The sequence below is a fragment of the Prionailurus bengalensis genome, chromosome E2, assembly GCF_016509475.1.
Source record: "Prionailurus bengalensis isolate Pbe53 chromosome E2, Fcat_Pben_1.1_paternal_pri, whole genome shotgun sequence".
Taxonomy (NCBI): domain Eukaryota; kingdom Metazoa; phylum Chordata; class Mammalia; order Carnivora; family Felidae; genus Prionailurus; species Prionailurus bengalensis.
The window spans coordinates 3,116,114-3,136,654 of NC_057352.1; the positions used below are offsets into that span (position 1 = coordinate 3,116,114).

Here is a 20,541-nt window from a genome sequence, read left to right on the forward strand (position 1 = left end):
CCTCAGCCCCGCCCACAGCCCAACACTCTTCTAGCAGTGCCCCCCAGAGGTTTTTAGGCTGCACCAAGCCCCCTGTGTTAGCCCAGCCCCTTCCTACTAAGCGCCCTTCGTCTCAGGCACTTCCCTTCCTTAGTCCTTATTTAGGTACCCCCTTCTGTCACCTGTGCCTGAATAACAGTCATGCCCCCCTCACAGCACCTGCTCTTCACAGTTACCTCCCGTCTGTCCCAACACTTTGCTCTCCTGCAGTTCCCCCTTGAAACGTCTCCTCTCAGATAAACCCTATTCATATGGCCTCTAAACCGTTTCCACCTTCTGCCTGCCAACCCTTAAACCAAGTCAAGCCCCACCCTTGTTCTCAACACCTGCCCCCTAAACCCCGCCCACAATGCTCATCAGCCTCACCCCTTAGCCCCAACCCCGCCCCCTGTTTCCCTAGCCCCGCCCCCTCCTGGCCACACCTCTTATCTACGTAAGCCTTACCAAAGTTGTTAATTCTGCTCACAACCCTCAACTCGGTTTTTCCTTAGTGTCAGGACAAAGTGATGGAGCAAAGTAGTGGGGGCAGAATTTCCAAGAATATGGCTGGGATGGGGGATGGGGACCTAGATCACATTTGCACAGAGGTTCAATGTTTTACTTAGAGTGGCTATTTACAGGGAGCACTTTGGGGTCTGCTGGAGCTGGGAGAGGGGGCAAAGCCTTCCTCCAAGCCAGCCCATAGTGGCAAGGTAACAAGGCACATGACATGGGGTTCTCCCAAATTCGATGCACTCCTATCAGGGTGGCATAGCGACCAGAGGACATTTGAAGGGAGGGCCAGCCCTGGTACCATCACTGAATACACACAGGAAGCCAGTAGGCAGATATTTATTTCCAAGGCCCCTGCCTTCCAGGGGCCTGTCAGTCCGGGGGAGGGTGGCGGAAGGCAGCAGGACCCAGGAGTTTAGGTCCTCACCCTCAACCCCCTCCCACAACGGGAAGACCACCAGGTATGAGAGCGTCCCAGCTTTCCTGCCCAGGCTCAGCACCAGCTGAACTCCCAGCTCTAAACCTGGCCTGGGGACAGGTGGCCCAGGGTGTGGGTCAAGCCAGCTCTTTGCCCTCCGGCTCCTCCACCCCCTCTTCAGCCCCTGCCGTAGCCGGAATGCCCTCGTCGTCCCACGGTGGTTCGGGCCCTGGGTCCGGGGAACACAGGGGTGCCCCCATGGCCTCGGGGTGCTTGCGTTTGGCATGGCGCCGGAGCGTGTTGGCCTCCGTGAAGCGCAGCCGGCAGACAGGGCACTGGTAGGGGCGCTCCCCGGAGTGGACACGGTGGTGGTGGGCCAGCTCACCCGCCTCGCGGAAGCGACGAGGGCAGAGTGGGCAGCGGAAGGGCCGCAGGCCGGCATGGATGTTGCAGTGCCGCCGTAGGTGGCTGGACCGCTTGAAGGTCTTGCCGCAATCCTTGCACTCGTGCGGCTTCAGCTCTGAGTGCGAGATGCTGTGGCGTTCCAGGTCGGAGAGGTAGGGGAAGGCCCGCAGGCACACCGGGCAGAAGTGCGGGGCCTTCTTGGGGCCGGAGCCCTCAGGCAAACCAGCCGCTGACCCCTCAGAGACTGTATAGGGCACACCCTGATCATCGATCAACAGGAGGTCGCTGCCACCGCCGCTGCCCACAGGGGCTGTCACCCCCTGTGCCAGCGGGGGCTCCTGCCCTGACTTGGGGGGGCGGCCCCGCTTGCGAGGGAGGGCGGCCTTGAGCGTCCGATTCGAGGAGGTGGCCCCCCCAGGGCGCCGGCCTCGGCGGCCCCGGGGAACAGGAGGAGGTAAGGCCAGAGGTTTCTCTTCCTCCCCGGGCAAAGGCGAAGGCAACGGGTCTGGGCTGGGGGTGTCCATTGAGCAGTGGGGGGCTTGGGTCTGGGCACTGGAGCCGGGCTAAGAGGAGAGAGGGGGCAGCCGTCAGTGCAGGGAGGGTCTGAGTCATCCCTTGTCCCCCAACACCTCGCCCATCCCTTGGTCTGAGTCTCTCGACCTGGGCATGGCCAACATTCACCTGGACAGTTATAGCTACACTGGTGGGTAAAATAGCAAGATAATTCCAACCATTTGGTAAAAAGACACTACCTTTAGCCACACAGGTGTCTCCTAAGCCTCCCTCACCCCCTTCCTAGAAGTTCAGAGTCATCTTGAATCAAAATAAAGGAAAATCTTCATAGGAGGATAGGATAGAGTCCAACTAAGGGTATGGGGCCATATTGCGATCCTCAAAACAAAGAGCCCATCAAACCTGAGCCATGGAGGCCCAGGAATGTTTTGTCCCGCTTCTGTTTGGCAAAGTGGGAGGAGTGTGGGAGTTCAGGACTGGGAGAAGACAAGGGACTGGTGGTCCCAGGTGATGTTTGGCCCCAAGTCGTAGGTGAAGAAATATATGGGAACTGTTAAGGCTCCCAACTCACAGGGTCTGGGTTCAACTCCTGAGTCTGTCACTCACTCTCTGTGTGGTCTGGGGCAATTATTTCTCTGAGCCTCCGTTAAGTCTTTTGCAAAATAGGACGAATAGGTCATCTTACTCGCACAGACATGGCATGAGGATAATACACATAAAGTGCTCAGTGCACAGAAGTGCCTAGAAGATATCAGCTAGGCACTCACTGACAGCTAAGCCCCACGCCAACTTTCTGAATAATGGTACATCACCCCCATTTTGCAGCTGGGGAAACAGAGGCACAGGAAAGCCTGGTCAGTTGCCCAAGCCCTCTCTGCAAACAAGAGCGGGATCAGGACTCGAACTAGATCTCCAGGACCCCAAAGGCGCAGGGAGTGAGAAGAAATGCACCCAAGGAGACAAGGGGATACCATAGGGTTCCTTACACCTGGGTTAGATCCAGCTCTGCCATTAATTAACAAATGACTTTGCTTCTCTGGGCCAGTTTCCACCTCTGTAAAATGGCTATAGCAAGTTGTCAGTCGGTAATAGTAAGCACTCAGTAAACTACCATCACCACCATGACCTCCATCGACAGAGCATGGGACCATGAGACTAGGGTGAGATTAAACCGAGAGTAAGGAAGGAAGAGGTGCAGTTAACAGCTGGGGCTGCAGGTGCCACTGGAACAGGCACATACATTGAAGGCCAGAGAGGGGCCACCACTTTTCCACGATCACATGGTTCGCTCCGGTAGGAAGGCCTGGACTAGAACCGGGGTCTCCGGAACAGGGGCCTCGCCCCTTGCCCCTCTGCCACCCCCGTGCAGGCACGCGCCCGGCGGCCCGAGCGCGCGGGGCGGGCCCTGCGGGGGCGGCGGCCAATGAGCGGCTCGCGGGCCGCGGACGGCGAGGGCCTCCAGGAAGGGGGTCTGCGCGCGCGCGCCCGGGCCGACTCCGCGGGGCGCGAGGTCGGCGCGCGCGCTGCGGCAGGCGCGGGCGCAGAAGCAGGTGTGGGGGCGCGCTCCAGGAGCGCGCGGCCCCGGGCCTCCCCTCCCTCCGCTCCCCTCTCCCCGCCCGGACCCCCGCCTCTCGGGTACCTCATTTGCATGTCGCCTGGGCTCGCGAGTGTGCGCGCGCGGGGGCGACGGGGCCGGCGCGTGGGAAGGGGCGGGGGCCAGGGGGCCCTGCCCCTCGGCGGCGCGCTTGGGGACAGCCCCGCCCTCTCCCTCCCCCACTCCCTCTCAGTCGGGCCCGCGCCCGCGGGGAACAAAGAGGACGCGCCGGGTCCTAAGGACCGGTCACGTCCTTGCAGCCAAAACGCGCCTGCGCGCCCGTCGCTTTCGCTGGCCCCGAGCGGGAAATAACCCCACCAACACATTCTGGACCACATAGAAATGTCTTTCCTCCCACAAAGTACCCAGCAGGGTGACCCAATCAAAGGCAGGTACCACAAGGATGAGGAGCGGGAAAATGGCTGTTTGTTCCCGTAATTAACATGGCGCCTGATAGGCTTCAAAGCCCCCTGGAGGGCTGGCAACAACATGGGACCTGCTCTTTCCTAACTCTACCACAGTCGCCGAACTTTGATTTTTCTTTTCTCCGGACTCAAAGCTACATCCTACACAGGAGGAGTCTAAGGCTGTGAAAAGGGAATCACATCTGCCCTCATTAACGTGAACTCCCGCCAGCACAGACACCGAGGGCAGGAGGCCGCGGCGGGAGCCTGTCGCCCTCAGTCTGTATGGCGCCGGGAGTTTCCCCCCCCCTTAGCTCCGCCCCACTCTGCCCTCACCAAAGATGGCGCCACCCTGGCTTCCCCAACTTCCAGTGCTGGGGAAGGGACGGGAAACAGGGATAAGGGCGGGCGGTGGGGAGGGGGAAGCCAAGGGGGCGGGAAAAAGGAGTGTGGGGGAGCAGGGAGCCGAGGCGGAAGTCGAGGGGCCCCCGGGTGGAAGTGACGCTGCCCCCGCTGCCCAAAATGTCGGCGCCCAGAGGGAGGTGTAAGTAATTAAAGAGAAAAGCCGACTGACTTTCCCGGCCTCCTGGGGCCGCCCCAGGGCTCCAAAACCCCCGCTCCGTGCGAGCGAGGTGGACTCGCCCGGCTGCGGGTCGCGCCTGACCTGCTCCCACCCCGGGCGCCCCGGGCCGCACCTCTTAGGGACAGGGGGGAGGGGCACAAAAGGCCGGTACTCAGGGCCTCGGTCCCAGAGCCGACAGGGGAAGGGGGGGGGGGCCAGTCCTGCAGGCGACTGGGTGGGAAGGAGGCGGGGCTTAGTGGCGACAGGGGCGGAGCAGCTGCGGGGAGGAGCTTCCAGAGGGGCGTGGCTTAGAATGGAAATAGGCTGGGCTTAGTGGAAGAAACGGGACTATGGGTAGAAAATGGGTGGGGCTTAGCAATGGGTGGGGCTTGATAAGGGGCGTGGCCAGATAGTGCTAGGAGGGTCCCAGGTTGGAGGGTGGAAGGGACTTACCTGGGCTGAGTGGGGGGTGGGGGGGAGCGGGAATGGGACTCAGGGCACAGGTGGGCGGAGCTTAGAGTAGAAGGGGAGTGGTTTGTGCAGGAATGGGCGCAGTGAGGTGATGGGATTTAGGCGTGTAATTAGTCTTAGTGGAAATAACAAGTCTTCATAACGTAAGTGCAATGATTTGGAGGGCTGGGAAGGGGCTCCCCCCGGAAGGCTGAGTGGAGGGTCTTGGAAAGGACGGGCCCCCCTACAGGCTAGGTGGATACGACAACCTGTGTGGCGTTCTGGAGGCGCACCTTGGCGGAGAAGAGATGGTAGGATTTCGAGAGCAATCTCAGAGGAACTTGGCGGGCAGTAGTAATCAGAACAGCTTGCCTGTTGAGCCTTTGCTGGGCCCCTGCCTGAGTCAGGGCGCGGCACGCACTGCCACAGTTTTGCTTATGCCTCACCTCCACTGCATGAGGTAGGTACCCCTGTTACTCCCACTGTGCAGATGGACAGACTTTCTGCAGATGGACAGTTGGTTTCTTCAGAGGTTCCAGGACCATTCCTGGTCGCCCTGGAAGGTTGAACCAAGTGCACTTGGCCCCAAATCTTTGTCCCGCTCATTTGCTAGGAATGTGAATCTTTTCCCCGAAGATGACTTTCACTCTCGAAGAAGACTGGGAGGGACTTTCAGAGAGGAAGGGACTTGTCAGAGAATTCAAGAGGCAACGGGAACTTGAGGAGGAGTGGGTGGGACCTGATTCAGAGTGGCTGGGGTCTAACAGAGTGGGCGGGGCTTAGGGAGAAGTGGGGGGGGGGGTCCAAGTAGAGAAGAGGCTTAAAAACACTCAGGAGTGTATTAGCCACTTGGCACTGATTAGGAAGATTGGCAGATGAGTGAGAGGAGGGTTTGTAGGAGAAGGGGAGGCTTAACGGTGGGTGGTCGTGGCTTGGAGGTTGAGTGTAGCTTGGAGGGAAGTGGGAAGGGTTCCCAGGGGACAGATAGCGGGTCCTGAGTCCAAGGAGACTGATAGGAGAGGGCTGATGGGGAGCTGACTGCTTCACCTGCCCTCCGTGTCTCCCCTTGCTCCAGAGAGAGCCTCCACTCGCCACTGCCCTCCCACCACGCCACCATGGATGATGCCCCGCTGCCAGTGCCCCCGGTCCCCGCCCCGGCCCCGGCCCCAGCACCTCCCGCTGCTGCTGCTCCCCGGGTCCCATTTCACTGCAGTGAGTGTGGCAAGAGCTTCCGCTACCGCTCGGACCTTCGGCGCCACTTCGCCCGGCACACTGCACTCAAACCCCACGCGTGTCCGCGCTGTGGCAAGGGCTTCAAACACAGCTTCAACCTGGCCAACCACCTGCGTTCGCACACCGGCGAGCGGCCCTACCGCTGCTCTGCCTGCCCTAAAGGGTTCCGAGACTCCACCGGCCTGCTGCACCACCAGGTGAGTCCCGCAGGCTGGGCTCAGGCTGGCCTCCCTGGGCTGGACACACCCTTGGAGCCACAGGGCCCCACTTTGGGCAGCAGACAGCGCTGTGCTTTCTCATTTAGCTTTACCGTTCAACAGGCAGGCACTACCAATCAAAAGGACTGGACGCTCAAAATCTGTCTCTAGTACGCCCAGACTTTTAAATAAACCACAAGGGCCACTATCAGTAAGGCACAGTCTTGTGTAACACACTGGCCACATTTCACGTGCTCAAAAGCCAGGTGTCGCTGGTGGCTGCCATATTGGTCAGTGAAGATACACAACACCTCCATCAGTGCAGAAAGCTCTGTTGGACAGTTCTTGCTCTAGAAGGTTGGACATTTACCTTGAAAAACCACCTCCCATCCCAGGGGATTATTAAAGATCCTCTCCACCTCTTCCCGATATCCACCACCTTAGAGGACATCCATAGGAGATCGGAACGTTTATCAATAATAATTACAATTTCTAGGAATTGAGTAGCTGTTTAGTGATGATTTTATCCTATACTCACAACGACCCTGTGAGATGGCACATCTTGTGCCCGTGTCACAGAGGAGAAAAGCAGAGCCTCAGAGATGATGTTACTTGTCTAGTTTTCACTGCAACTAGAAGGCAGAGGGGGGACTTGAACCCAGGTTTGTTAGTGCTCAGAGCCCTAGTACCTAGCCATTCTCCCAGGGAGTCCCAGTTTCCTAGGTGGGCTTGGTGAAAATGAGTAAGAGTTAGTCTGGACGAATGGGAGGAAGAGTTCTCCAGCCTAAAGGAACAGCACGTGCAAAGGTCCTGCGAGGGAAGGGGCAGAAAGAATCCCAACATGACCCAAATCAGAGAAGAAGAAGGAGAAGGTCGAAGCTAGGCAAGGCCAGTCGGGAGGGCAGGAATCCGCCCTGCAGACTGGACCCTCTGTTCTGATGCCACGCTCTCCCTCTCTCCCTCCCAGGTCGTCCACACTGGTGAGAAACCCTACTGCTGCCTGGTCTGTGAGCTGCGCTTCTCCTCACGCTCCAGCTTGGGCCGCCACCTCAAGCGCCAGCACCGTGGGGTACTCCCGTCTCCACTGCAGCCCGGCCCAGGCCTGCCCGCCCTGAGCGCGCCCTGCTCCGTCTGCTGCAACGTGGGCCCCTGCTCCGTGTGCGGGGGTGCGGGAGCTGCTGGCGGAGAGGGCCCAGAGGCGGCGGGCGCCGGCCCGGGCAGCTGGGGGCTGGCGGAGGCCGCAGCCGCGGCCGCCGCCTCACTGCCCCCGTTCGCCTGCGGAGCCTGTGCGCGGCGCTTCGACCAGGGCCGCGAGCTGGCGGCCCACTGGGCGGCGCACACTGATGTGAAGCCCTTCAAGTGCCCGCGCTGCGAGCGCGACTTCAACGCCCCCGCGCTGCTAGAGCGGCACAAGCTGACGCACGACCTGCAGAGCCCGGGCGCGCCCCCTGCGCAGGCCTGGGCCGCGGGGGCGGCCGACGGCGGCGGAGGCGGCGGTCCTGCGGAGGCAGGCAGCGCCCAGCCGGCCTGGGACGGCGGGCTGCTCCTGGGCCACGCCGGGGGCGGCGTGCCTGAGCTCCGGGGGCTGCTCCCCGAGGGTGGCGGGGAGGCCCCAGCGCCCGCGGCCGTGGCCGAGGCGCCGGAAGACACCCTGTACCAGTGCGACTGCGGGACCTTCTTCGCTTCAGCTGCCGCGCTGGCCAGCCACCTGGAGGCCCACTCGGGGCCCGCCACCTACGGCTGCGGCCACTGCGGGGCCCTGTACGCGGCCCTGGCGGCCCTAGAAGAGCACCGGCGGGCCAGCCACGGCGAGGGTGGAGGGGCGGAGGCGACGCCCGCGGCCCCGGAGGGGGAGCCGGCGGCCGGGGAGGCCGCGTCCGGCTCGGGCCGGGGCAAGAAGATCTTCGGCTGCTCCGAGTGCGAGAAGCTGTTCCGCTCGCCGCGTGACCTGGAGCGGCACGTGCTGGTGCACACGGGCGAGAAGCCGTTCCCGTGCCTCGAGTGCGGCAAGTTCTTCCGCCACGAGTGCTACCTCAAGCGCCACCGGCTGCTGCACGGCACCGAGCGGCCCTTTCCCTGCCACATTTGCGGCAAGGGCTTCATCACGCTCAGCAACCTCTCTCGGCACCTGAAGCTGCACCGGGGCATGGACTGACGGCCAGGCCGCGCCTCCGCCCAACCGCCCCTCCCCGGGGCGGGGCTGGACTTGGGCCCGGCCCGGTCTGGATCCAGATCCACGGGCCCTGAAGCAAGGGGACCCTGGCTGGAGAGACAGGGCCACCAGACGCCCACACAGGGCCCTGAGCTGGAGGGCAGCAAATAAACGGAGAGATTCCTCAGCTCCGGGGTCCAGGGTCCATGAAGAGACCCCTGAGTGTGAGACCCCTGGAATATACGCTGGGCACCCCCAAGTCAATAGGCAGCCTCCAAGCTGTGGGGACCTAGCAGTGAGAAATGGGTCTCCCAAGTACTTCTCATCTTGAGGGCCCTAATAATGACAGATGGGCACCTTCCCCCCCCCCCCAAGGGAAGGCTGCCCCTCTTCCTGAGAGCCATCATTCCCAACGACCTTGATCTGGAGAATGTGGGGAGATCATGACCCCGAATTTCCCTAGATCCCCTCCAAATGCTACCCACCAGTCACTGGTGTCCCCCCCCCCCCAAATGGATATAGCCGGAATCTGCCTTCCCCCGCTCCCACCCCATTTCATTCCTTACGCTGAAAGAGGACCAGGGTAGATGTCCCCTGCCCTCAGCCCCCACTCCCCAATTAGGTCTCCCTCCCCTACTGCAGAATGGATCAACCCTAATGATCTTCCCCACCCCCAACCACTAGAATAGGCTGGTTTGAAATCCCTCCTGCCCAGTAGAATGAACTGATTCAGATACACACCCCTGTCCACTGGAATGGGCTGGTCCAGACTGTGGCCTGCCCCCCCCCCCCTCCTTAGGTGAATACGGCAGACACTCCTCCCTCACTCTCGAGTGTGGGCCAGTCCACGTCATTCCCCATCCTGTGAACTCATCTGAATGGGAGGTGGTGGACATTGGGGTTTTCCCCCCACTCTGCTGTAGCACCTGTCAGTCTTTCCATCTCTGTTGGTTTGTCTGTCTCTGTGTTCCCCTCAACCCCAAGGGGGAAGGGGGTTTGGCTAGGGGGTTCCCCCCTGTGAGCCTCGACCTTGCCCCCTCATCCCACTCCCTAATGTTTCCAGGACCCCAATAAACCTTGTCCTGTCAGTCACTGATGTCTCATTTTCTGATCCTTGGCTCCAGAGAGGTGGGAGTTTCTCCCTCCCTGGTTTAGGACAGGCCCCCTAAATAAAGATCTTTCCTCCCTCCCTCCTGACAAATTTTGAGTCGAGAGTGCACGACCATTAAAATCAGAAAGGGTTTAAGTCTCACCAAAAGGGAACCCAGTCCCTTAAATACAACATTCGTCTCCAATGGGCTAAACATGCCCTTTAGAAACCATCAATCCCATAAGACTTACCCCCTAAAAACCAAACTATCTCCTTAAAGAAAAGTTCTACCCCTAAGCAGAGACCCTATCTCTTAGACTCCACCTCCAGGTGTCCAAATTTGTACCTTGAACGCTTACATCCAATTCCTAGGATAGGATTCACCCATCAGGGAAGGGGTCAGCCATTCGTATTGTCTTCTGTGCACTAGATTACATTCCTGTATACTGAGTGCCTATTCTGTGCCAGGCATTGTAATCCTCTCTGGGGATCCAGCAGCAAAGAAAATAACTCCTCATGGGGTTTATATGTTTAGTGTGTGGGCGATAGGGTGGAGAAAAGAGTAATCAAAGAAAGGAGAGTAATTTCCAGATGGTTTTGAGCATGTGAAGGAGATGAGGAGAGGTGTTAAGAAAGTGACTCTGCCATCCCAGTTCGGGTGTCCCGTGGAATTCTCTACAGAGGTGGCATTTGATCTGGAACCTGAAGGGTGGCGAGAGACCAGCGAGGAGGATGCCTGGATGGGCACGGAGAAGAGGGAGGAACTGAGGTCGAGGGGTCAGGTCACGCGGAGGCTGGTGGGCCTTCCAGGTTATCGAAAGCAAGATTTTAACGTGGAGGGATGGGATCACTCTTGCACTTTACAAAGTTCCCTCTGGCTGCTGAGTGGAGAAGGAACTGGAGGGGTACAGTGGAAGCAGAAGACTATAGCAGTCCAGCAGGAGAGATGGGGGGGGGGGTGGCTAGACCTTAGTGGTGGAGAGAAATGGGTGGGTTCGAGATGAATTCTGTAAGTAGAATGTGTGTGTGTGTGTGTGTGTGTGTGTGTGTAACTGAAAGGGAGGAATCAAGAGGGTCTGGTTGAGTGGTGGCATTTTGAATTAAGAACAGAAAAGGGGAAGAACACATTTGGGTAGGGGTTTAGGTGAATCAAGAATTCCATTTTGAGCTTCTTAAATATAAGATGCCTGGGAGATTGGCATGCTCTAATAAGGCTGAAGATGTGCATATCTCGCGATGCAGCAATCCCACTGCTAGCCACAAGCCCCAGAGAAATCCCTTCACCTGCACTGGGAGACACATAGAAAAACACTCCCAGCAGCACATATGGTCAGCCTCAAACTCTGAACAACTGGAACATCACTGTGAGGGTCTGAATGTTTGTGTCCCCATCAAAATTGGTATGTTGAAATCCTAAGGCCCAGTGTGACAGTATTTGGAGATGGAGCTATTGGGAGGTGCTTAAATCACGAGGGTGGAGTCCTCATGCATGGGATTAGTGACCACATTCCAAAGGCTCCAGAGTGATCCCTAGTCCTCTCCACCATGTGAGGACGCAGCAAGAAGGCAGTGGCCATGAGGGCCTAGAAGAGGGCCTTCCCCAGGAGGCAAGCATGCTGGTGCCTTGATCTTGGACCTCTGGCTTCCAGGACTGTGAGCAATAAATTTCTGTTGTTTACAAGCCACCCAGTCTGCGGTATTTTGTTACAGCAGCCAGAACAGAATAAGACATCTATCAACAGTATAGCAGATCAATAAACAGTGCTATATTATGCTGTGGAATACCATACAGCAATGAAATGAAAGGGGTGGAGAAACCCACATTTGCATGGATGAAAGTTACAAAGAAACCCAATGCAAGAAGGCAAGAAGAAGCCCATGGAGTATGATTCCATTTATATAACATTCATAAAGCCAGCGAAACTATAATACTGTTTAGGATGTATCGTGGGTCGTGAACCATCTAGAAAAGCGAGGAAAACATTTGCCCATAGAAACTCAGAACAGTGGGGTTGGATGCATCACGCCCAATCTTCTGTGGACTCTGGGGTGGGAGCTACCATTCCATGTCTTAATCTGGTGATCCATTGATCATTCTTTGCTAACTGTGCATTTGTATCGTGCTCTTTTAGTCTATGAGTCTCGTATCTCACAAGAAAAAAAAAAAAATGTAAAGGAGGCAACCCGGGATCCAGGAACCAGACTCATCCCCTGGGGCAAAAAAAAAAAAAAGAAAAAAGAAAAAAAAGAGAATCTGTCTTGGAGAAACAAGACCCGCCCCCTTAGATTCAGGCACCGCCCCAGGGACAAGACCCGCCCACTTGGAGACCTGCTCGGTGTGGAGCACAGAGGGTCTGGAAAGGAGCCAGGGTTGTCATGGAGATGGCCTCCAGCTAAGGATTAATGAAGAGGGACCTGTGGAGGCTCCACTCCTCCCACCTCACCTCCAATCCAATCCTTTCTCTTCTGAGACAATAGCGAAAGGGATTCACCCATTTCCCCCATCCCCCCACCCCAGGACCTCCCAAGGGCCCAAGGCTGGACCCTGTACCTAACTCCTCTCACTGTGGCCCCATTTCACAGGTGTGCTAACTGAGGCTCCGAAGGAACGAGGGAGGATTTTGCTCTCCAGAGAGCCGATTATTGGGCTGACGCTGACGACTCGTTCGCAGCTGATCCGTCCAGGCGGCCACCTGGACGCTCACCCGAGCTCCTCGTCTCCCACCCCAACTCAGTCTTCTCCCTTCAGGGGGTCCCCCTCTCCTGAAGCCCCAGCCTCGTCCCCTCTTCACTCCTCATCCACATTTCTGTGCGCAGCTTGGTGCTGAGGGGTGAGCATTTCAGCGTTTCAGCAAAGCCTGCCCTCAGGGAATTATTTCTACCCCTGCGGAGGGGGAGATGGGCAATCAGTGGGTAATCTACAAGAACCCTAATGCTACTTTGCTGTAAGTACAGGTTGGAAATTAAGGCAGAGTAAGGACCAGAGGGTGACAGGAGGGATCTTTTAGCTAAGGCGGACAGGAGAGGTGTCTCTGAGGACATCTGAAAGAAATGATGGGAGTAAGGGAAACTTCGTGGAAATCTAGGGGAAGGGCATTCCGGAGAGGGAGAACAGCACGTTGAAAGGCCCTGGGGTCCACAGAGAGCAAAGAGGACGGTGTGGCTGGAGCAGAGGGTGAAACAGGGAGAGAGAGGTGGCAGTCAGCTGAGGGAGGCTCCAGGGGCCAGACCCGTCCAGCCTTACAGGGAGGGGTGAGGAACTCGGGAGGAAGGGATGGGGAGCACGAGAGGTTGTTCAGCGCTGGAGTGACAGCCTGTGATTTCTGGGTGCGGGAGACTGGCCGGGAGGTAGGGGGGGCTGGAAGCAGGAGAGCCAATGGGGAGGCAGTTGCAGTGGGACTGGCCCCCCGGAGTGCAGCCCGGAGCCAATCAGAGCCAGGTCCCGCCCCCTGCCCGAGAGGCCAGCCCTGCCCAGGCCCCCCTCTCTCACCTGGGCCCGCGCCCCGCCTCCTCCCTGCTCCCAGCCTGGGTCTCCCCTGCATCCGGCCGGGCCTCCACGCGGGTCCCACAGGAATTTCTCTAAAACACTAATCGGATCATGTGACTCTCCAGCTTAAAACCTTTTCAATGGCTTCTCAGTGCGCTAGGAATGCGTCCAGCATTCAGCTTGGACTAAGAGGCTGGACACAGTGGCTCGTGCAGCTCCCGGCCTCTCTCCACCACACTGCCGGCTCTGATGTCCCAATCCAAGGCCCTCAGTCTCCCCCAAGACAAGACCCCACCTCCCCACCCCACCCCACCCCATACATGCTGTTCTCTCTGCTTGACACTTTATTTCTCACCTCTCCATTCCTGAATTTTCCTTCCTTCCTTCCTTCCTTCCTTCCTTCCTTCCTTCCTTTTTGGGGGGGGGGAAGGAAAAAAAACGTTAAGCCTGTAAAATATAGATAATGAAGGTGAAATAGCCACACATACCCCCTCGATATAGACTCGGAAGAATTGAAAGCGGCCATTCAAACGAAAATATATTCTTGAACGTTCATAACAGCACTATTCACAATAGCAAACAAAAGGTAGAAATAACCCAATGTCCATGAACAAATGGGCAGACCAACACAAAGCAGTCTACCCATACAGTGGAATATTATTCAACCGTAAAGAGGAAGGGCATACGGATACATGCCGCAACATAGATGAATCTCGAAAACATGCTAAGTGAAAGAAACAAGTCATAAAAGATCACGTATTGTATGACTCAGTCGATATGAAACGTCCACAGTAGGCCAAGCCCTAGAGAGACAAAGCTGAACGTTGGTTGCCAGGGGCTGGCAGGAGAAAGGGCATGGAGAGTGACAGCTTCATGGATCTAGATTTCTGTTTGGGGAGATGAAAAATTCTGATACTAGATGGTAGGCATGGTTGACATCTCAATGGTGACATCAAGAATGTATTTAATGCCACTGACATTAATGCCACACCCACCCCTATATACTACAGCTTTGGGACATTAGAGATATACCTCACCCTCCATAGGTGCCTCTAGGATCTGATTGCTTCTCCCCGCTATAAAATACCCCCTACCTGGGGTGCCTGGGTGGCTCAGTCAGTTAAGCGTCTGACTTTGGCTCAGATCACAATCTCGAGGTTTGTGAATTTGAGCCCCGAGTCAGCCCATTTCGGATTCTCTGTCTCTCTGCCCCTCCTCTGTTCGTCCTGTCTCTCTCTCTCAAATATAAAAAATAAAACATAGAAGGCACCCCCTAGCCCATATTTGGTAGTTATTATCTCCATGGTATTTTTAGACTTTCACTCATACATATATATCCTTTAGAAAGTAGTATTATTGACCAGATGCTTTTAAAAATCAAGCTGTAGGCCTCTGTTGTCTCCCCCATCTCTTTGTGAGATTCAAAGACTCCTGGAGACTCGCTTAGGTTTGAAATGTTTTAGTGCCTCGCTTTACCATTCTTTAAAATGGGAGAATAACATGACCCACTCCATATGGCAAGGAGACACAACTGGGTTTGTATTTGTAAGGCGCTTACAAGGCTACACTATTATTAATTTTCATTTTATTTATTTTTCATTACCCTCCTCCCTCCCATTTATTTCTTGTACCTTTACTTTCTTGAGTATGGAAGACATTCACATGGTTTCAAATTCAAAAAGTACAAAAGGATAGAGTGTAGCAAGTTTCAGTTCTGAGAGTTAGACAAAGTTGCCAGTTTCCTGTCTCCTCGTCCAGTTCTTCCAGATGCAAACCACTGATGAGCTGCCTCATCAGTGCCTTTCCAGCTGCCTTTCCCCCCCCCCTTCCCTTCACATTATCACTTGGAGCCTTTCATATTTTTACCCAGTAAGTTTCTTCATTCTGTTGTTGTTGTTGTTGTTGTTGTTGTTGTTGTTGTTATATTCATCTTTTTTATTAATCTGATGATGATGATGATGATGGCGACACACAGCATTCCACTGGGCAGATCAGTCATGACTTCTCGCTCGAATCCCCTACCGATGGGCATTTAGCTCATTTCCAGTCTTCTGCAGTGATGTGTAGTACTACACTCATTCCTGATACAGATTTCATTTTGCATGTTTCCAAACAGGTCTGACAGAAAAGATCCTGGATTTGTTCGCTTGTTAAGGTTGTTCCAAACTTCACTCGCCCCAGGGCGCCTGGGTGGCTCAGTAGTCGGTTAGGCATCCGACTTTGGCTCAGGTCATGATCTCATAGTTTGTGGGTTCGAGCCCCGCGTCGGGCTCTGTGCTGACAGTTCAGAGCCGGGAGCCTGCTTCAGAATCTGTATCTCCCTCTCCCTCCCTCTCTCTCTCTCTGCCCCTCCCCCACTCGTGCTCTGTCTCTCTCTCTCTCTCTCAAAAACAAATAAACGTCAAATTCCATTCGCCCCAGCCGTGTACAAGAGGTTCCAGTTCCCACACTCTCGCCAACAATGTTGAGCATGTATTTCACCTTAAACCAACGGCGACTAGCTGCAGGCATACCTCCACCACATGCCTTTTCTGCTCAGCATCAGGTATTTGAGGTGTCGTGTGGAGGCACATGTCTCTACCCTTTCCATTCGCTCATCCTTCTCATCCCTAACCCTTGACTTTCCTCGAGCAAGTTTCCGCTGAAACAGTGTTGCCTCCTGCAAGACCTTGAGGGTTGCTCTCACCCCTGTGTGGGATCAGCTCAGTGCCGCCTCTGTTCTCTGCGTTCCCACCAAACCCTCTTTCCTGCGACAGAGCACATTTTTCCAGGAGGGCAATTGGATCTGTGTCTGACTGCGTCCTCCTTGAGATTCCTGCAGACAGGGTCCAATGGCCTGTGTCTTTGCCACTGAAGCTCCAGCACCAAGGACAGAGCTAGCCCATAGTAGGTGCTCAGCGGATCTCGGTAGCTTAGGATGGAGTATGTGTGGCAAGGAATATGCAGAACGGACTTGGAGTAGGTGCTCAGTAAATACTGGTGTCTTAGGAGCGAATGATTATGCACAGGGCTTATCATGGAGGGGTACACTGAGGCCAGGAGAAGGGGAAGTCGCTTGCTCAGGCAGCCAAGTGATGGCTGGAATCGGGTTCTAGTCCAGAGCGCCCCCACTTTCCCTGAGGCCTCTGCCACCGCCTCATTCATCGCGGTCCCCTGGCACCCCCCTCGCCCGACACAGTGCCTGGCACAGACAGGACCTGATAAATGTGTATTTGTTGAAGCCATGAATGAATATGTGTGTCTGTTGGGGTGGGGAGGGGAGCTGGACCCGGCCTCCCAGGCCCGCAGCCCCCTCCCCGTGCAGGACCCAGGAATCCAAGCCGCCCTCCCTCCCCGCCCCCTGGGTCCCCTCGTCCTCCCGCTTCCGGCTTCCCAGCCAGTCTTTCCTCTTCGGGGCTCCGTGGAAACACCGGGTTTCCGGGGGGAAGGCTTAGGCGGTGACACCGAGCCCAGCCTCCTCCACCCCCCACCACGCTCGGGCCCTCCCTCCCTCCCTCCCCGCCACCACCGTCCGCGTTTGGCCGGCCGCGGGGAAGGAAGAAAGGAGCGAAGGAGGCGGAGGTAAGAACCCTGTGCCCAGCGATCAGGGCCGAGCCTCAGGCCCTGGGCCCAGAAATCTGTGAGGCCTCGAACTGCGGCCTCAATTCTGCTGATCAGGCCTGCGGGGAACCGCAGGCTGGGCCCAGTGGGGAGATCGCCCCCCCCCTACCTCCTTGGGCACCTAGGGCTCAGGACCCCAGCAGCCTTGGTGGGGGGCAGGCGTCCAGGGGCCTGGCCCCCAGCAGCCTCCTCCCTGGAGCATTCCGGCAGTGGAGCCCCCAGTCCCCTCCTCTCCCTTGTCTTAGGAGCCCAGCCCCCTCCCTCAATCCTCTCTGCCCCTGGGACCCAGGAATCCATACCGCTTCCCACACAGGAGTGGATCCCAGCCACCTCCCAAACCTGGGGTCCCAGGCCCCGGCGCCCACCTCCCTCAGTCCCAGGAGTGTGGCCGCCCAGCCTTCTCCCGGGCTGAGAGGCTGAGGCAGCCCTCCTACCCCTGGCCTCTCCCAGACCCCGGTCTGGGTACCCACATTCCATTTCCGGGGCCTCCCGGTGTTGAATTCCACCCCCTCCACTCGGGCACCACAGGCTGGTTCCCAGCCCCTCCCAAAACGCTCCAGCCCGGCCCCTGAGGAAGAGCGCTTGGCTCACTGTCTCCCTGTCTCCTCTCCTGTCCGTGTCTCTGGCTTGTTCCCTCTCGCTGTCTCGCCGTCTCTCCCCACCTCCACCCTGCTGAGGTTCTTCTGGTCTCTGTGTTCGCTCCCTCTCTCCCCAAACCTCTTTGTTTTCTCCCCATCTCTGTCTCTGCTGGGAGTCCCCACCTCTCTCTCCTGCTGTCTCCCACCACCCTGTCTGACCGCTTCTCCTGCTGTCAGTCTTTCTGTCCCCACGTCCCTGTGTCTCTTCTGTCTTGCTGGCTCTCTCCTTTGCCTGGCTAAACACCTGACCATCTCTGCATCTCCGTCTGGCTCTCTGTCTCTGCTTCCCTGCCCACATCTCCCTTGATCCAACACCCTCCCCACAATGTCTCCTTGTCTCCCCTTTCTCCTTACAGGCATGGACCCGCAGCCCCCTCCACCCGCCCAGGGCAGCCCGCCTCACCGTGGCCGGGGCCGGGGCCGCGGCCGGGGCCGTGGCCGCGGCCGAGGCCGCGGCAGGGGGGGCGCTGGAGCCCCTCGGGCCCCCCTGCCCTGCCCCACCTGCGGCCGCCTCTTCCGCTTCCCCTACTACCTCTCCCGGCACCGGCTGAGCCACTCGGGCCTCCGACCCCACGCCTGCCCCCTGTGCCCCAAGGCCTTCCGCCGGCCTGCGCACCTCTCCCGCCACCTGCGTGGCCACGGGCCCCAACCCCCGCTGCGCTGCGCCGCCTGCCCCCGCACCTTCCCTGAGCCCGCCCAGCTCAGGCGCCACCTGGCCCAGGAGCACGCGGGCGGCGAGGTCGAGCTGGCCATCGAGAGGGCGGCCAAGGAGGCCGCGGAGACCAGCTGGGGCCCGCAGGACGCCAGCGCCGAGCAGCCGAGCACCGCGGCGGCGGGGGCCGCCGAGGAGGAGGCCGCGTGGCCCGAGACGTGGCCGGCGGGGGAGCCGGCCACGCTGGCGGCCCCCGCGAGCTCGGAGCCCCGCGAGTCGGAGGAGGAGGAGGCCGAGGCCGGGGCGGCCGAGCTGAGGGCCGAGCTGGCGCTGGCGGCCGGGCGCCAGGAGGAGAAGCAGGTCCTGCTCCAGGCCGACTGGACGCTGCTGTGCCTCCGCTGTCGCGAAGCCTTCGCCACGAAGGGCGAGCTCAAAGCGCACCCGTGTCTGCGCCCCGAGGGGGAGCAGGAGGGGGAAGGGGGCCCCCCGCCCCGCCCCAAGCGCCACCAGTGCTCCATCTGCCTCAAGGCCTTCGCCAGGCCCTGGTCGCTGTCCCGCCACCGGCTGGTCCACTCCACCGACCGCCCCTTCGTGTGCCCGGACTGCGGCCTGGCCTTCCGCCTCGCCTCCTACCTCCGCCAGCACCGCCGCGTCCACGGCGCGCTCAGCCTCCTGGCCCCGCTGCCCCCGGCGGGCAGGAAGGACGACAAGGCCTCGGGCGGACGGAACTCAGGGAAGGGGCCTGAGGGGGGCGAGGGGGCCGAGTGCGGGAGCGCCTCGGAGGGGGGAGAAGGCGGGCAGAACGGGGGCGACGCCGCCCCGGCCCGGCCCCCCGCCGGGGAGCCCCGCTTCTGGTGCCCCGAGTGCGGCAAGGGCTTCCGGCGCCGGGCGCACCTGCGACAGCACGGGGTGACCCACTCAGGGGCGCGCCCGTTCCAGTGCGTGCGCTGCCAGCGGGAGTTCAAGCGCCTGGCGGACCTGGCCCGCCACGCGCAGGTGCACGCGGGGGGCCCGGCCCCGCACCCCTGCCCGCGCTGCCCGCGCCGCTTCTCGCGCGCCTACAGCCTCCTGCGCCACCAACGCTGCCACCGCGCTGAGCTGGAGAGGGCCGCCGCCTTGCAGGCGCTCCAGGCCCAGGCCCCGCCGTCGCCCCCGCCGCCCCCGCCGCCGCCGCCAGCCGGGCAGGAGGACGAGGAAGGGCTCCCGCTGCCCGTCGCACACATCAAGGAAGAGCCGCCCTCCCCGGGGTCCCCACCCCAGTCGCCGCCACCGGCTCCCCCTGTCTTCCTCAGCGCCTCCTGTTTCGACAGCCAGGACCATTCGGCCTTCCAGATGGAGGAAGAAGAGCTCGACAGCAAGGCTCACCTGCGCGGGTCGGGCGGCCTGGCCTCCTGACCTTCACACCCACTCTCGGCCGCTCCATTTGGCTCCCGGTTTGCCAGACGGAGGAGGGAAGTCCAAGAGCAGGCGCCTCCTCTGTCTCCCCACCCGTCCCCTTCCAGCCCTCAACACTAAGGAGGGTGGGCCCTGGACCGCCCCTCCCTCCCCATCGCCCACCCCCAGGCCCCCGACCCTGGTTAGGAACTGCTTGTGCCAGCAGGCCTCTGAAGGCAGGACTACTCGGAAAAAAGGAGGCGGAGAATATTGGCCAGAGATATGGAGACTGGGGGTGGGGGGTGGGATCCCCTGCCTGGCTGTCCCCCATGATACACACTGGACACCGTCACCTCTTCGGAACTGCCAGACGCTGGGGGTCCCCAGTGAGCAAAGGTCCATCCCTGTCCCTTTGTCTGTCTGTGAATAAATGTGAGTTCGTGACACAGGAGAGAGTGAGGCTGTCTGTGGTGGGGGAGGGGGGGCTGCAGGGGGGCGCCTAGGGTGAGCTGGGATTCGTCCAGCAGACCCTGAGCTTGGGTTCCAAGCAGGAAGGATCCAGATACTCACATCAGGGACTGGGAGGGAGGGGCTCAGGCAGCAAGAGACTCAGGAGGAGAAACGGGAGTGAGACAACCCAGGTTACCATCCGTCCAGGCATCTTTGGGGAGCCCCAGGCACCCCCCCCCCCCGCCTTGTGTAATCTCTGCATGTATTCCTTTTTTATTTTATTTTATTTACTTATTTTGAGAGCGAGGGAGACAGCACTGGGGGGGGGGAGGGGCAGAGAGAAAGAGGGAGAGAGAGAATCCCAAGCAGTCTCCACACTGCCAGCACAGAGCCCAACAGGGACTCAAACTCAGAAACCGTGAGATCATGACCTGAGCGGAAACCGAGAGTCAGACGTCTAACCGACTGAGCCACCCAGGCGCCCCCTCTTCGTGCGTTCCTTCAGCAAACATCTGGCAGACACAACGATGGGCCCCTGGGGGTGCTGGAGAGGAGAAAACCAGTGCCCCCACTATGAGGAGCTGGGATTCTAGATCTGCACCACCCAATAGAGTTTAGCCACCAGCCACACATGGCTGTTTCTATTTAGATTTAGAACAAGTAAATACATTTGAAATAAAACAGTTAAGAACGGATACAAGTTCAGTTCCTCAGTGTTCAGGAGCCCCGTGTGGCGGGCGGCTGGGTCTGCCCTGTTGGACAGCACAGATCTAGAACATTCTATCATTGCA

At 58.8% G+C, this 20,541-nt stretch overlaps 3 protein-coding genes across 4 annotated transcripts; 2 read left to right on the top strand and 1 right to left on the bottom strand.

The window, feature by feature from the left end:
* Positions 1-854: 854 nt before the first annotated feature.
* On the bottom strand, positions 855-3,684 carry ZNF524 (zinc finger protein 524). Its single transcript, XM_043598251.1, has 2 exons — positions 3,507-3,684; positions 855-1,917 (listed from the first exon to the last, which is right to left on the bottom strand). The coding sequence occupies exon 2, from the start codon at positions 1,876-1,878 to the stop codon at positions 1,087-1,089; it is 792 nt and encodes a 263-aa protein (XP_043454186.1). The 5' UTR covers positions 1,879-1,917; positions 3,507-3,684; the 3' UTR covers positions 855-1,086.
* A 628-nt stretch (positions 3,685-4,312) lies between these two features.
* Positions 4,313-9,551, top strand: FIZ1 (FLT3 interacting zinc finger 1). 2 transcript variants are annotated; one of them, XM_043598253.1, is made up of 3 exons: positions 4,313-4,409; positions 5,953-6,307; positions 7,275-9,551. In XM_043598253.1, exons 2-3 carry the CDS (start codon positions 5,993-5,995, stop codon positions 8,460-8,462), a joined length of 1,503 nt encoding a protein of 500 aa, XP_043454188.1. In that variant the 5' UTR covers positions 4,313-4,409; positions 5,953-5,992; the 3' UTR covers positions 8,463-9,551. The 2 variants fall into 2 exon arrangements, with proteins under 2 accessions (XP_043454188.1, XP_043454187.1); XM_043598252.1 differs by lacking the exon at positions 4,313-4,409 and adding an exon at positions 4,910-5,337.
* A 6,923-nt stretch (positions 9,552-16,474) lies between these two features.
* ZNF579 (zinc finger protein 579) lies at positions 16,475-19,744 on the top strand. Its single transcript, XM_043598254.1, has 2 exons — positions 16,475-16,597; positions 17,631-19,744. Exon 2 carries the CDS (start codon positions 17,633-17,635, stop codon positions 19,319-19,321), a length of 1,689 nt encoding a protein of 562 aa, XP_043454189.1. The 5' UTR covers positions 16,475-16,597; positions 17,631-17,632; the 3' UTR covers positions 19,322-19,744.
* Positions 19,745-20,541: the final 797 nt, after the last annotated feature.